The sequence below is a fragment of the Larimichthys crocea genome, chromosome X, assembly GCF_000972845.2.
Source record: "Larimichthys crocea isolate SSNF chromosome X, L_crocea_2.0, whole genome shotgun sequence".
Taxonomy (NCBI): domain Eukaryota; kingdom Metazoa; phylum Chordata; class Actinopteri; family Sciaenidae; genus Larimichthys; species Larimichthys crocea.
Genome location: NC_040020.1, coordinates 11239379 through 11256135, shown reverse-complemented (window position 1 = coordinate 11256135; position 16757 = coordinate 11239379). Strand labels below are relative to the sequence as shown.

At 40.1% G+C, this 16757-nt stretch overlaps 1 protein-coding gene across 2 annotated transcripts in view; it reads left to right on the top strand.

Annotated features, from left to right (window-relative positions):
* The window catches only part of helz (helicase with zinc finger), a 51067-nt gene extending 35394 nt beyond the window's left edge, over positions 1–15673 (top strand). The window contains exons 22-33 of one of the 2 annotated variants that reach the window (XM_010741123.3): positions 691–874; positions 1810–2038; positions 2795–3086; positions 6423–6468; positions 7079–7266; positions 7555–7759; positions 7904–7986; positions 8112–8625; positions 9302–9563; positions 9713–10421; positions 10991–11282; positions 11404–15673. In XM_010741123.3, the coding sequence (XP_010739425.2) occupies positions 691–874; positions 1810–2038; positions 2795–3086; positions 6423–6468; positions 7079–7266; positions 7555–7759; positions 7904–7986; positions 8112–8625; positions 9302–9563; positions 9713–10421; positions 10991–11282; positions 11404–11798 (3399 nt within the window). In that variant the 3' untranslated portion in view covers positions 11799–15673. Of the gene's footprint in view, positions 1–690; positions 875–1809; positions 2039–2794; positions 3087–6422; positions 6469–7078; positions 7267–7554; positions 7760–7903; positions 7987–8111; positions 8626–9301; positions 9564–9712; positions 10422–10981; positions 11283–11403 lie in introns of both variants that reach the window. The other variant, XM_019257957.2, reaches the window with a different exon arrangement.
* Positions 15674–16757: the final 1084 nt, after the last annotated feature.

The window sequence follows — 16757 nt, the reverse complement described above, 5'->3', positions numbered from 1 at the left end:
GTCAGCGGTGCCAAAGAAATTACCTCCCGTCTCTTTGATACAGCACCCATGTCAAACCATTAACACCATTATCATAATCTTCCAGAATCAAAATGCATTGGGGGGAAAAAAAAGCGTGTCTGTTTGTTTGTCTTGTGCAAGTGTCTTTGATGGGCTTAGCTTCAAGTGGAAGACAGTATTTCCATGACAGCTCAAAGTCTCCAGCAGTGAACAGGATTTGAAAAACTGCTCTTATGACAAAAAACAAAAGGGATTAAAAATACCAGCTATTGCCTGACTAACTAATATCAAGGATTTATTTACTTTGAAGTGTTAACATGAGAGAGTTGTAATATTAAGTCTATTGATCAATACACCACAAATGTTTGTTTTTTTTATTTTTATTTTATTAGTGTGGAATATCTTGCTTTTCTGGAAAAGTTGAAGCCTTTTTTCTCAGCAGCTTCACAACATGTCCAACAAGCGATTACTTCCTATTTTAAAGGTTGATTCCTCAGTGTCATACAGCTCATAAAGCTTCCTTTGTTCTTCAAATATTTTGTCCCTCACTGTTGCTTTTTCACCTTGGTGGAATATATCCCTCAGCCCCTGCCTTCCCACAGTTCTTTCCAGGTCTGGTGTGTCTTTATATGTGTGGGGATGGATTTAAGCCTTGTTATTTTCTCTCATGTTGTTCCTCCATCTCCTCAGGTATTTGAGATTGTGGAGCGGGTGGAAGAGTTGCGCAAGAAGTGGCCAGTGGCCTGGGGCAAGCTGGACGAGGGCAGCATCGGAGTGGTTTCACCATACGCTGACCAGGTGTTCCGCATCCGAGCAGAGCTCCGAAAGAAGAGGATGCATGAGGTCAGCGTGGAAAGGGTGCTCAATGTTCAAGGTGAGACAAAATGTTAACCAACGAGCTCCTGCTTTCAACAATAATAACTGCATGTGTGTAATTAATGTCTCAAGTACTGGTACATGAATGTACCAGGATATGAATATTTTGATATTTAAATTTCCTTGTTGGTATGCAAATAAACTGACATTTTCTTCTGTTAAAATTATGTTAATTACAATTATTCAAAGAATAGGAAAATTGCGTAGCTACAATAGCTACAGACAAAAAAAAAGTAATCCAATTAAGTCTCATTAATATTTCTCCATGAGGCTCCAAGAAGTCTCAGATTTCTGTGTGTAGTGATATTACTGTTTATCTCAAATCAAAGTGATGATTAAATAGAGACAAATCCCTATCTATCGTCCACTGCAGTCATCAGTGTTTATATTCACATTTATATCATCCAGTCTCAGTATAGCGAGAATATGAGTAAGGGACTCTTCCCCAATCACTCCTCTGCCCCAGTCTCATGCAGTTCCCACTTGTATTGCATCCAGCTGCTTTTCACAGGTCATTAACTTCTTCATTAATTACACATGAAACATGTAGACACATGCTTTAGGATGAGCATACATAGATTGTTTATTTGTTCTATCAACAGCCTCTAGAGTCATAAGAAGATTAAATTATTACTAGATCATTTTCTTTTAGTAGTAGTAGTATTTCTCATGATTTAGCAACACAACTAGCCTGAAAAGAAATATGAAAATGCGATAGAAGCTAATGGGGAAATTAAGTTATCCAAGAGTTTTCATTCTTTACAATTTACTTGTTGCTTATTTCTTAGTATGTGCTTCAAAACCATGAGCTAACCTTTATCTTCCGACCTAACCTAACCTTAAATGGAACGTTTCTAAGATTTTAATGATGTGTTTCACTGGTCACTTCTCATCAGAGTGCTTAGAAACTTCATAATACAAAATTGTTTGCAGGCAAACAGTTCCGGGTGCTGTTCCTCAGCACGGTGCGGACGCGGCATACCTGCAAGCACAAACAGACGGCCATCAAACGTAAAGAGCAGCTTGTTGAGGACTCAACAGAAGACCTTGACTATGGATTCCTCTCCAACTACAAACTGCTCAACACGGCCATCACCAGAGCTCAGTCTCTGGTTGCTGTTGTGGGAGACCCCATAGCATTATGCTCCGTTGGGCGCTGCAGGTAAATACGGCCACTTTTGACTAAAACCTTCATTACTGTAACAGAACGGATCTTCATGTAGACTCTACATGAAGATCTGTTCTGTAGACTATAGCTGAACTATCACTCTGCATTCTTCCCAGGAATCAAAGATCTTGGTCAGTGAAGCAGCTGCTGGAGTGTTGAGATACAGTCAGTAGGGTGTAGCTTTGGTTAGTGATGTTGTAACTGAAGGTTATTGGCTAAATCTATTGTTTTTGCTGTTTGCTGTGTTGTTTATCAATTGCGAACTGGTTACCTTAATGTTGAAATAGCAGTACCCTGGACTAAAAACAACTTAGCATATTATTATTTATCATACCAGTGATAAAGATTAGCATGCTACAGCACATTAATATTTTAGGTTTTCTGCCCACTCTTGTATGACTACTCCTGTTTCAGGAACAATGTAAGAAAAAAAGTAAATTATCCCTTTAAAGCAACATTATGTAACTTTCCAACCATAAGTTGGAGTTTGGAGAGTTTGTACCCTGTGAGTCTGGTATGTTTACGTGCAGTGCAATGAATCATTTAATTGCTGATTTTTCTTTTTTTTTTTTTTTTTGTCTTCCCGTCTCTGTTGTTTACACCTGTGTTATGCATGCTTTTTCCAAGTTTGTTTTAACCAGACTCCTCTTTTTTTATGTAGTTCCCAAGGAGTAGAGATTTGTTACACTGCCAGCAGGAAAGCTAGTAAAAGAAGTAAAACTTTCTTTTGTTTTTGCCATTTTTTTCCAGAAAATTCTGGGAGCACTTTGTCTCCATCTGCCACGAAAACTCGAGCTTACATGGCATCACCTTTGAGCAGATCAAGGCTCAGCTGGAGGCCCTGGAGCTCAAGAAGACCTACGTCCTGAACCCATTGGCCCCGGAGTTCATCCCTCGTGCCCTCCGGCCCCTGCAAGGGCACCACCCTACTTCGCAGGCCCTCCATCCCCACCATCACCCACATCCTCAGCACGCACAGCCTGCGTCCAACAAGCAGGGCACACAGCAGCAACAGCACCAGCAGCAGCAGTCACCCCCTAAAGTAAGATGTTTTTATAAAGGAGGACATAGTGACATTTTCTGTATGGGCATTACAAATCCTGACACTAAAATGTAGAAATTAGAAAGAAAACAAAGACTTAAATTGATTCTGTCACACAATGACATCTGTTATATTCTTCTGTAAATACTGAAAATAACAATTTAGAGTTTGCACATCTAGGGTGGAGAAAACCGTAAGAGCAGGGAGGCAGAATTGAAAGAAATAGAGATGGGGTAGCGGATATTTTGAAAAGCTCAAATGTTGCAGTGTTTTCTGTGTTAACATAACATGTTAGGTAAGCGCTTATTGGTTTGTGGAAATAGTAAACAAATTGTCAGGAATAAATTGGGTGCTTCCTGTTTTTAGAGAAGAACAGTGGTAAAAGCTTTGCCCAAAAAAAACACGTCTATTATAAAATGACTAATTTTCACCACAGGAAATTACTTTCTGGTCTTTCATTTTAGCCCCTGAAAGCAACACAGATAGGAAATTAGCATCGCAGGTTTGGCGGAAGGATGTGCAGTTTGATTGTTAGCCTGGGTTGAAATGTGTTTGTGTGTCTGCCTGTCCTCCCTGCCTGCCTGCCCTGAGGTAAAGGTTAACGAAATCACCACAGCTGCCAACCTGCTGCCATCACCCACTGGGCCTAATGAGCCGCAGCTCCGCTGCATCAACCGCCTTTACAAATGCGCACACACTCTTCCCCTCTCTCTCGCTCTCTCGCTCCCTCTCTCTCACTCCGTTAGTCACACAGTAACTCAAAACCCTACAGACACACTGCTGCCTGTGTATGCAGTATGTGATGTATCGCTTCCTTCATCCTATACAGCATGCTGCTAATTTAAAGGTCAGACCAATTCAACGTGCCTCTGTACATGGCTGATGCACCCACTGTTCTATACAGCTATAATAAACCATACAAATGTCATTTAATGAGATTACTTCCTAAACTTTAAAAAGTTGTGTTGAATGTTGCTTAGTTCAATTTTTTCACAGCTGTACACACACTTTTATTCCCAGTTGATCATTGGGCCAAAATCTTTTATTAAATCCACTATGATTCAGTCAAAACTTGAATAGGAATACATTTACAAATATGTAAGTACAGATACGACTGTATACAATTTGTAGCTGTAATTACTTGTAATCCATAAATACAAAGTCTGCGTATGTGCTTCAGTTCACTTCATGTTGTTTTGAAGTGCTGTTTTCTGACACAGATGGTGTTTTGGGAGTCTGTAAGACTGACACTTAAAATATGTTTCACATTAAAAAGCTTTTTGTAGTTTCAGCTTTAGCACAATTAGTGTCATTTTAATTTGGGAAAGAGGATTTAGAAGTGCTATTACCAAAAGCAACTGATTGAGGGTGTTGGCGCTTTGGTATTAGGTCAGACTTATCTGTGTCTCTCCATTACAATCTTTCTTATATCTTTATTTTCTCCAACAACCTACAACCTCTTGCCATTACCGCATTACTGACAGGTGGATTTTACACAAACAAACTGGAACTGGAAGAAATAATGCATCAATACAAACAACAAAGACCCCTGTGTAACAGCCAGCGCTCAGTTATCTAGTATTTTTAAGCTCCAGTAAGCAGTTCTGTCCATTCTCAGCATACCCCCTCTGCTGTTTGAGAAAGTTAATTATATGAGTCCAAATGTTTAGCAACATCCTTGTTGGTTTTTATTCAGCTCATACTTTCCAGACGAGATTTTGCAGCAGCACATCTATGACTAGATCAAATAACCAGAGCGCTAGACTATGGGCACCGATTTCTTGTCTGATGTGTCTGGCATTGCTCGGTTAATGTTACGGCCTAAAATAGCAGCAAGGCTTCCACTGCGACAATATCTCATTTTCAAGGAGGGGACCTTACTCAGTCTGAACCCTACATGTTGCACAATTGCATGTGTAATATATTTAATACAAAATCACAATTTTTTGGTCTCATTTTGCTCAACAAATTCCCCTTTGCCCTTTAAAAAATGTTCTGTCCGGTTAGGGGTTTTGCTAAAAAAACAGAATTACAGCATTGCTACAAGGGAGTCCTGTTTTTGTTTAAATGTTGTTTGCATTGATGTTGTGCTGCACTGAATGTAAAGTGTTTAAGTTAATTATTTTCCGTCCATCATATTTGAAAATGTAGTTTTAGTGCCAAATACTGCAGTAGTAGTTTATGGTCTTAATAATTCAGCAGCTTCACTGTTTTTCTTGCCATATATGAATAGTGTTCCTTACATGAAAAGTAAATAACACAGACTTCATTTCATATCAGAATAGCAAATGTGATAGTGGATCACATGGGAAGGAGAATGTCATTAATTTCCACCTCCTGAAAGTAAAGCATACCTACTGTAAGGGACTATCTGTTAACACCACAGTCAACTGGGAAATACATGCATGCTACAGACTCAGCCCCCAAAACAGCTGAAAGTAGATTGTTTTGTATTATGATTAATATTACACTAGATAGGGTCCACCAAAATCCAGGTAGAGGGAGATCCAGTGAGCCCAGGGTGTCGTGTGTGTTACATGCCCATGTATGTATAGGTTTGTGGGTGCGTGTGCACACTGTCACATGAGTAATTGTACTTCCATGTACTTAGAATCATACATGTGTGTCAACATGGTTCAGGATTCAGTTCGAGCTCTCTGTGTACACATGGAGTAGATGGAGCTATATTGTGAATCCCCCTGGAGACAGAGATTATGTCTGATGGAAAAAGATTAGTATCTGGTATAGTAAAGAATGGATGTTTCTTGGCAGACATGGACTTATTGTAGGATGAAAAACAAAAATGCAGTTACAAAGTTGATTCAGAATTAAGTACAGTTTTAAGGAATATGCGTCGTAATGCAGTGTTATGGCCCTTAATCCCAGTTCAGACCAAATCAGGAGCTGCAGTGAAAACACAGGTTTTCCCCTTAATTTGAACAGGGGTACGGGGTTTTGGCTGCAGTGATGTGGCCCAGAAAAAACACGGCCTGTAGGCAACCTGTAGGAAGTGAAGCCAGGTTCAACTTTTGGAGAACCTATGCAGGTGTCAGTAAACTGTGGTACTCTCCGTTGTGTCCTCGCTTAGTTTGTGTTACATTTTACAGGGACGGTGCAACAGTTTCTGATGTAAGTAAGCATGTTGCACAAAGTTGTGCATTTATCGTATTTAAATCCACTATTACAAAACCGAATATGAACCAACTGGAAAAGTGTGATTCCATTGTATTGATATTTGTGATTCTGTAGAGTGTAAACACAAACCGCTTCTCTGCAACAAAACTAGCTTCACTGTAGCACTACTGTTTACCGCACACTCAACTTTCTGTCTTACAGGGGAAGCATGCAAACCACACGGAGCACCTTCCACCTGAAGGATATGGTGAGTGTATTTTATTGCGCACGTTGTTGGTATCTAAATATTATAAGATATCATACTATGACAAATGCCTTTCCTGTATTATGTTAAGCTCTTGGTAATGTCTTTCTGTTTTTTTATTTTCTGTCTAAATTCTAGATTTTGTCAGTTTTTAGATTGTATAGAAATAAATTTCATCCACATAGAATTTTTGTTTATTATAGTCAGCTTTTACAACAGATTCAGGAGTTTCCATTGCTTCTGCCTACACACAAACAAACACACATCTCAACAGCTTGATATGAGCTAATCTAATGCGGCGGCCCAGATGGATGCATGAAGGCCTGAGGCTATTGAAGCCACCAGAGCGATGCAGCCTTGAACAGCACAGCAAGGACTTGTTAATATGATGCTTACTAGGGGGAGACAATCAGTTAGTTTCAGTCGCTTACAACTGCATATTGTCATTCAGCTACATTAGCCTATACTGAAAACAACCCTCAGCTCCCTTATGAAATCATACACTATATGATCTGATGTTTTCCAAGCTGTGAATAATATTAATTATCTCTCAGGCTTGTCTCAGACGTTTTGCATTTACTTTATCTCACCTTGCCACTCTCTCTCATTGCAGTCCAACCCAACCCAGCCATGCTGATGGGAAACCCTATTCGGGCATTCACACCACCCTTGGGTGGCACGCAAGCTGGCATGGGCAAGTCACCTAGTCCCGTTCAGAGGATAGACCCTCACACAGGCGCCAGTATCCTCTACGTTCCAGCTGTGTACGGTGGAAATATGGTCATGTCCATGCCCCTACCAGTAAGTTTTTTTCCTTAATGCATGTAATGTAATCCTGCTAAGTTTGCCAGTGTCATATTTCAGAGTGTAAGATTACACCTCCAAGAATGTGTGTAAAATATATGCATATTTATATAAGTTTCACAATGTGAGTATATCATTTTTTTCACATACAAAGCTGTCTGCCAAGGTTAATTAATATTATGTTTATGTTACTCTATAATTGTTACTGGTAATGTTTCACCTCCATATCCTCTGTCATGGAGTATTGATCAAAAATCTGTCCATCTGTATTTTTATTTTCCTCAGTTGCCTTGGCCAGGTTACCAGAATCGCTTTGCTGTGGACCCTCGCATCATGAGCCACCCAGCAGCCATGGCCTACAACTTTAATCTGTTGCAGGCCCAGAATCGAGGTTCCCCCATCCCATACAGTGGGGTGGCCCATCCCTCTCCACTAGGAATGGGCCAGCCCAGCCCTGACAAGGAGCTACAGGCCGACCCAATCAGAAATGGTGTGCCTTGGTTTTTTATTGCCACATCAAACAACCATCCAAAATCACATACTACTATGATTTTATACCATCAAATAGAAATAAGGAACTGTATGGCGTAGCCAAGCATATGGTAATAAGTTTGTTTTTGGCTTTGACTTTTAGGGAAGTTGGAAGGATGTCCAAAGTCAGAACAGAGCCGTCTTCAGACACCAGAGAGGAAAACTGCAGACATGAAGGAAAAACAGGCAAGTTGTTGACATTTATGTTTTTCATTTTTAACCAGAAGTAACTCTTTCATTTTATGTACCCTCTCATTACCAAATGATGTGAAAACCTTTGCTTATGGTCTTTTATGTTTTTTTTGATCCAGGGAGATTTAGACACAGGCCAAAGTCGAAGTCTAGACTCTCAGTCAGACGGACTTGTTGGATTTCCCAATGCCCTGCTCCATCGAAAAGATCCTTCAGCCGCCCAAAGGCCCCTCAACTACCACCTGGCTCCACCCAACCCAGCTTTTCCTCCACATCCTGCCAGTGGAAGAGCCTACCCCCCACAGTATCCTGTCTCCAGGCTTCCTTATCGGGTAAACCAGTCTCAGCACCCAGGGATGCCCCAACAGAGTCAACAGCAGCAGCAACAGCTCAGCCCTGCCTACACTGGTGGTAGTCACAACACTTCCTTCTTCAGTGGCCCCATACCCCCCCACAGGGCTGTCCAGTCTCCCACTTTGGATGGGCCAGAGTCTGGAGGGGTCGAGGAGATGAGTAGCTCCATTAGGACTCCAATGGGCCACCCAGGGGGGCACCACCCAGGCCTGTCACAGCATAACAGGGTCAACAGCTTTGGAGAGGACGGACCAGATGGAAACCTAGGAGACAGTCTGGGTGAGTGAAGCATGTTCATCCTTTTGTTGGACCAGGGCAAATTGCCACTGCTCAAGCAATGCTTTCTTCCCGAGTTAAATCATTTTTTCATAATTACATTAACTTAAAATACAATAATGGGTCAAAGCAATGCTCCTAAAGTGCCTTTTTTAGTTTCTTTGTTTTGTTTTTAATTATCTCCAAGTAGGAGTGTTGTTCTCCATGCTAAGTGCTAATGATACTGGTTATTTCTTTATATTTCTTAAACAGGCTGTGTGTGAGGCAAATTACAAAAACAGCAGCTGTTTGGGTTCACATCATCAGTGAGTTAGTTGATGGAGTATGAGTATTTGTATTTGCTCTTGGGCAGCTTGCTCTGCAGTTCCTGAACATGACTGTCAGACTGCCTAGAGGGAGAACGTGATGCAGTGTGGTTTTAACTTACCAGGAGTCTTACTGCCCCTCAGGAACACAACCTTCCTCAGTGAACACCTCAGTTTGCCACCACCTGCTGGCACTGCTCAGAAAACAGCCTGTCAGCCTCTTTATTTAAGTCTTTGATATTGAAATATTCACCAGATATTAATTCATAGCAAATCAATTTAAACTGAACACAGTACAGTATCCTGCCCCTTAGCCCACCGTCATAAGAACAACACCAGTGACTCTGACACTAATCCTGTGGTTGCCCTTTCAGACCTCCAGGGTCCCTTGGCTCTAGAGGCCCTGAGCCAGCAGCAACAGCAGCAGGCAGCCAGGCTGGGCCAGTGGGGGGAGGCACCAGGCCCTTTTCTCCAAGGCAGCGTTGCGTTCCCTCTGCCCCAACAGCTTGCCCACCTTGCTCAGTCAGGCATGGCTCGCTTCCCCCATCAGCTGCTCCGAGCCACTAGTTGGGGCCTTAGTGCCAACATGGAGGATGAAGCGGTTACTCCTGCCTCAACTGGGCCTCCTTTCACCAGGTTAGTTTGTAATATTATTTGATCTTGTAACTTCATGCTAAAGAAATTATACACTTTTACATTTGAATATTATGAACACACTTTTTTTGTTGAGTAGTTATGAAATACCAAGTTCTAGTGTAAAACACAAAAACATTTTCAATCCTCAGGTATCCAGGGCTCTTGAGAGAGATGCCCCCACAAGAACAGCCTGAACCCAGGGAAGCAGCTGAGATGCAGCCCCCACCTCAATCTCGCCTCCTTCAGTACCGCCAGTCCCAGCCCCGTGCCTCAGGTGACCCTTCATCCTCTTTAGCAGCCACCTCCAATCATGCTGGCCCTTTCCCATCAGGACCTTACTCCCACGACACCGGCCGCGATCTCCTTAACGACAACCTTCTGAACAACCCAGCTCTGCAGCAGCAGCACCCGGGGAACCCCCTCTATAGTACTGGTAGCTACCCACATCAGCCACCAACCCACTCTGCCAGCCCCCCTCCCTCCCAGGTCAAATATCTTCTGCAAGAGGCCCAGTGGTCTCACGGTGGAGCTGCATCAGTAAGCCCACCACAGCAGAACCACCTGTTAGGGAACCAGGGCCACGGCCTTCCCTATGGACTTCCCATTATGGCTCACCCCAGTAGACAGGAGCAAGTCCACCTGATGCAACTTCACCATCAGCACCAGCAGCAGCAGCAGCAACAGCAACAACAACAGCAGCAGCAGCAGCAGCAGCAGCAACAACAGCAGCAGCAACAACAACAACAACAACAACAGCAGCAGCAACAACACCAACAAAGTCAAGGTCCAGACCAGGAGTCCTACCATCCACTGTCCCCCAGAACATCAGCAGCCACAGCCCTTCACAATGTAGATGAGGTGAGGGTTATTCATTTATTTAGATTATTATCACTGGTTTAATAAATCAATGAAATTAGCAGTGAGTTATCAGGTTACCTCAAGGTTTTCATGGCAAACGTAAGTGTGAATTATGGAAAAGAAAAGAAACTGGACATCGGCAGTCTTAAAATACTGTAATTGGTTTAATTTGTCTCAACACTAATACAGTTGTCAGCGCTCATTAGCCTAGTCAGGCTTTTGTCAACAATTCAGCTCTTAATATTGGATGATGTCAAGATTTCAAAGCTCCTGATGAAATCCAAATGATCTGGTGTATAATCGACACATTAAGATGTGAATATTAAGATGTGTAACTCATATACGAGATGGATTACATGCACGCTTTTCACGTTTACTATAAGAAACAGTTGCTATCTCAGTCTTCTTTTTATTAGTGTAAAGTATGATGTTTGACGTGGATTCTGTGGTACTTTGATCTCTCAAAACGGCAGTGCAGTTTGTAAAAGCATAAAAGTTATTTGAGAAATATTTTTAATATCCTGTTCTCACCTTTTTCTCCTCCGTATCCCTCTTTACTGTCTGTACAGTATGAACCCAGAGGTCCAGGCCGGCCTCTCTATCAGCGGCGAATCTCCTCCAGTTACCCAGATGAATCGTCTCCAGCCAACACCCACAACACCCTGTCCCAGCAGCCGCAGCCCTGTACATCAGATCCCCAAGACCACCCTCATCCACACATACAGCATCATCAGCACCCACATCCCCCCTACGGTTACCCCTCACATGACCTCTGGCCCAGTAATGGTGGGGGTCCCGGTCCGTTCCAGAACATTCCATGTAACGGAGCCGGCACACTCGCTCAACACCGGGACCTTCTGGGTAGGTATTGCCAGATATGCTGTTGTGAGTTGTTTTGTTAGTTTTGAAATCAAAGCTACCGTTTGTTTTGTATTTACCTCTCCTGTCTTTTTGGGGCTCATTTTTTTCAATCTTCCAACAGCTTCTAAGGCCCTACGTCAGACGGAGGAGCAGGTGAAGGCCGAGGCCACAGCAGCAGCAGCACAGCAAACACACCCGACACACCCACACTCCCTCAACTCCCTTCAGCACCTTGGACAGTTTCCTCCTCTCATGCCCAATAACAAGCAGCAGCAGCAGCAGCAGCAGCCACCGCCGCCACCACCGCCGCAGGCTCCCACAGAGGCCAGTCAGGGGGCTCCAAATTTAAGCAAACCACCGACCATGTCCTATGCCAGCGCCCTCCGCGCTCCACCCAAACCTCGAGCTGTTCGCCCTGAACAGGTCAAAAAGAACAGCGATCCTCTCTCCCTTCTACAAGAGCTGAGTATAGGAAGTTCAAATGGTAGCAATGGGTACTATTCCTACTTTAAATGAGTGTCGCCTCTCCCACATATAAGAAATAAGTGATAAAATATAAAAAACTTAAAAAAAAAAAAAAAAAGCAAAACTGTTTCTGAAAACACACAAAAAAAAATAGTGCAAAGTGCATTTACAAAATGTTTCTATCAGTAGGTTTGTTTTCTGCATTTTGTTTCATTTTAACTTTTTATTTGTAACAGTCATCTTTTCTCCTGTTTCACATCTGTGAAGAAAATAAGTATATATAATGAATGCATTACTGGTATATATACATACTCATTATGTATATATGAATATATACTTATATTATCTACACTTGTATATGTACGTAATGCTAAAAAAAAAAGTTATAAAAAAAAAAATATTAATAAAAAAGGCGAGATTTGGTTGACCACTTAGCTACCTACATATTTTCCCTTCTTGAAGTTGGTTTTGTTGGATACTAAATAAGTATGTTGAAGTTTTTATCATTTTGTATTCCTCAGTTTTGAGTGGACGTTATGTCTTGATTTTCATACTACTGTAGTTGTGGTAACGGACAAAAGCTAAGTGGTCAACCGACGCAGAAACTACATGGAACAGTGTATAGAAGTAGATAAATTTTCCTCTAATCTGTACATATAAAGAAAATAAAAGACTGAATTGTATGCCACAGACATGTCCTTAAATTCCTGTATCATGCTAGCGTTTGCATTATGAATTCTTTTTTTGTTTGTTGGCTTCTGATCCTTAATTTTTAGACATCCTTACCCTGGGAATCATCAGTGATTTAGTAGTAAATGTGATTATTTACTGAAAAATACAAATATTAATTTTACTTTTCACCAATGTCACATCGACAACAATGGTTAAAGTGTGAAAATGTCAGAGCAACAACAGCCATTGTCATTCCTCCTTTTGTTCTTACATGTATGTTAAGGATCAGAGAACACCAGACATCGCTTTCTATGATAAGATTATCCCAAACTGCTTCGCTTGTGACCGATGCTCAGTCATTTTATTTTACTTCTTTTTGTGTCAACAAAATTTACACCAGGGGAAAGTTTTCAGTAACTACTGGTGAATATGAAATGTGTTTTTATTTTGTCACTAATGGACATTGAGCTTTTCTGAAAAGGTTGCAGTACTCTGAGGGTTTGTGAAAGTGAAGACAGAGTGGTGGGGTCAGAGTGGTGTGTAATGATGGGTAAGTTGAAAACAAGGGTGTGATCAACACTGCCAGTCAGATGTTTTTGAACAGGCTAAACATTTTTGGGTATGTTGAAACTGTCAGTTTATAGAAAATACCCTGTAAAAAAACACGTGATGATATCCTAAGGTTGATGACTTTTTATTCTGCTGGAAATGCAAATAAGCAAACCACACTCTCTTACAACTTTTAATATACGGTTGGTCTCACAGATGTTTTGCAGTCTTAGCGCCTTTTCATAATGTAACTCAAACTACCCAAACTTTGTCATTCTCTCTGTAAGACATTATTTTAATCCCTGCATAATATGAACCTCATAATAAACAGTATTATCTCTCTTAAGCTGATATTTGCTCCCAGTTTCCCCCAAAAACATTGATCATAAAAAGTCAAAAGCATTTCCCTATTCAACACGGCTTGAGATTTAACCCAAAAAAAAAAAGTAAAGTAGAGAAAGTAACTATACAATAAGCTGTTCAAAGACATGTGACTGTTAATGTGTCTGTTTTTAGGCTGTGCATAATAAGAATGAATTGGTAATGTCATGGAAGTTGTTTCCGGTCATTCAGAGAGTCACATTATTCACTTTCTCAGTCTGATCTGATCCGGCATATTATTACAGCAGTATGAATCTCCCTTTAATTTAATTGAAAAAACTCTGACCATGCTTTGTGTGCTGCATCCCTGTGACTTTTTTTTTTTTTTAAACAACCTAAAATACATGATGAAGGTAACGCAGGAACATTTGTGATCTGTCACTTAGATGCTTGTTTACTAGATGACACACAAGAAGCCCACACAGCTACACACAGCACATGAATCTCACCGCTAACGTACCGAAGCCCTGACGGTTTAGGTCTCTTGACGGTAAAAATATAAAAAGATGCTGATACAGTATATCTGCCAAGGTTTTTCCTTCCTTTTTATGATGAAAGCAATACTGGAAACAGTCATCCAGTGCTTGATCCTGTTATATGTTATTCATTTATTGTTAAAACACCACTGCCCCATTTGCGAATTGGTAAAGTTGTAATAAAATCATGCTGCTGTTTCATGGCTTTCATACAGCAATTAATCACTGTTAAATCTCTCTTAAAGTGTCACTTCTTCACAAAGCTAATACCCTACGGCTAATAATGTTTTAAACAGTCAGCGGAGAGCTTCATAAAGCTATGGTTTTATTTTTAAGTTTTAACATTGTAATTCCAAGGTCCAGATTTTTTGACTTAGCGGAGAACAACACATACTTGTAAATATGCATTTTCTAGGTATTTACAAACAAGAACTTTGGGAGCGCCTCAATTTTGTAGAAGCTGTTCAAAGAAGAGGTATGCCCTTTTTAATTATGCAAATTCACACAAAATAATAATTCAAGAAATGGACAACAACAAACCAGTTGGTAGTTGCAACATCCCGTTGTAACTTTTTAGATTTTTGTTTGTTTGTTTTGTTTGTTTTTAAGATGGTGTCTGGCTGATTTGACAAAGAGGAGATTTTATGTTGCAGCTGTTATAAGACAACTTATCTCACTGTACAATACATATTTTTAAGTATATGTTGCTGGATTTGTCCTGTTCTGTTTCCTCACCACTTTTCAGCTGTACAACAATCAACATTGATTTTTTTTCTTTCTTTTTTTTTTTTTTTTTTTTTTTTTTTTGTATGTGAAGACTGTTTTCTTTTCATGCATGTTGAGATGACCTGGCTGGTTTTTATCCCTGTTTTTATCAGTTTGTATTGATTTGTGGATGAAAAAAAAAGAAAAAAAAAAAAGCTTTTGTTCAACCTGCAGAGTAAAATTTTGGTATATTATTTGATGTGTACAATAACTTGTGACATTATCAACAAAACTATTATAATATTTTACTAACATGTCAAATCAAATATGTAATGGTCATGTAAGTTCTTCTTTTTTTTTTTTCTGCAGTTACTTAGCGGGGCTAAAGCTGAGGTTGCTCCCTGGTGTGTCGTATTTACAAAGCTTTGGACATGTTTGTTTGGGGAATCATTTTTTTTCTCCGCAAAGCAGTCGTTGGCTAATCTCTGAAGTTGTGCAATACTAATATTTCACCGCTTCTTCAATTACACTTTTATTTATTTTTGAAGCAGAAGAGATTGAGCCAAAGACATTTTAAAGGGATTTTATTTACAAATTTTTCGTCATTGCTGATTTGTTTTTAAGGCATCTTTTTTTTTTTTTTTTGTCCCGCCATGAATCTTTGTCTCAGAAATTAGTTTGACAGGATCTTTGCTATGAAGCAAAGGGTCTTTACTCTTCTAATGAAGTTTTCACCACCCGGTATCGCACCATACAGCATCCTATTTCATGAAAACATTCTGTGTTGCCTTTTTAAGAAAACAAGGTGAAACCAACTTGTCTGTGTGTGGCACATAGAAAGGGAGCAACCTTTTGCCCAGCCAGTAGAGAGCACTGTGTTCAGCCTTCTATAAACGCCACATCTCTTCCTGTTATCTGTTTGCTCTCCTCTGTTCTTCCCTCGCTGCAGTGAATCAATGGCACACCTGTTCTCCCAGCCTCCCAGTCCCATTGGTTCCTCCCTCGTGGGTACAAAATAATGAATAGATCTGTTTTACTCTTCTTCATTTCAATTGGTGGTGGTTATAATAAAGGATTTAGACTGTGTTTCAAAGGTTTATTTTCTTTTTTTATTTGTTTCTCTATTAAAGTGTTTTTATTGAAGCTGTTTGACTTCTGTCGTCTTCTTTTTTTTTCATCCTCTGCATTACACAGTAAGTGCTATAGACAAGCTTGGTCACTGTCTACAGAAATCATTAGGGACTGGGCTTTAGCTTTGATTTAATGTTAACTTGTCACCTAGGCTCCAAAACTGTTCCTAAATTAAAACACACATTAACACTGGGACAGGTGCCTTGAGTGGTCAGACACTGACCATCTACCTAGGAGATGGTCACAGTGTCAGCTGCAGTTTCCCCTTTTTTTTTTTTTTTTTTTACCAGACAGCTTTTGAGCCATGACAAAAGAAGGGAAATGTACTGGGAAGATGAAATAATCTTGTTTTATTGATAGGAATTGTGAGATCACATAACTAAATGTAGTGAACTGATGGATGGTGTAACTCCAACTAAATAAAACCAGCAACAATAAAATGGTGCAAGGGGAAGAATGTGAACAGCTGATCCTAAATGATAGATAAAAGCAAAGGAAGCCATAAAAACACAGGTTTCCCAAAGCTTATCAAGATTTAATTTTCATTACAAAGTTACAACACATAACAAACACACACATGTAATCTACTGCATTCAAAACCTTGTTTAATTGCATGCCATATTCATTGAAAAAGGAAAAAATATAAGAAAGACTAAGAATATAGAAATTCATGTTAGCTATTATTATTCCTTTTCAATACATTTTTTTTAAATATAATTTGACTTGTTTCTTCATTAAACATCAGAAAACAGTCTATATAATTTGACTTGTTTCTTCATTAAACATCAGAAAACAGTCTAACAGTCAGTCAAAAAAGTCAAAAGTTCATAACATCGACAGGTTTTGCGCAACAGTTTAAATACATTACTTGCTAAACTGCATTCATTCATCCTGCATGATAAATAGTTTTACTTTTGATACTGGAAGTGGATTTTGATGAATATGTTTGTATTTTTAATTAAGTAACATTCTGAATTCAGTCTATTACTTGTAACAGTATTTCTACACTGTGCTGTTTCTGGTGTCAAGTCACAGCTCAAAGAGGTTTTTTCTGCTCCTCAAACACAACTGGGCCAAAGCAGTTTGGCCTTCTAAC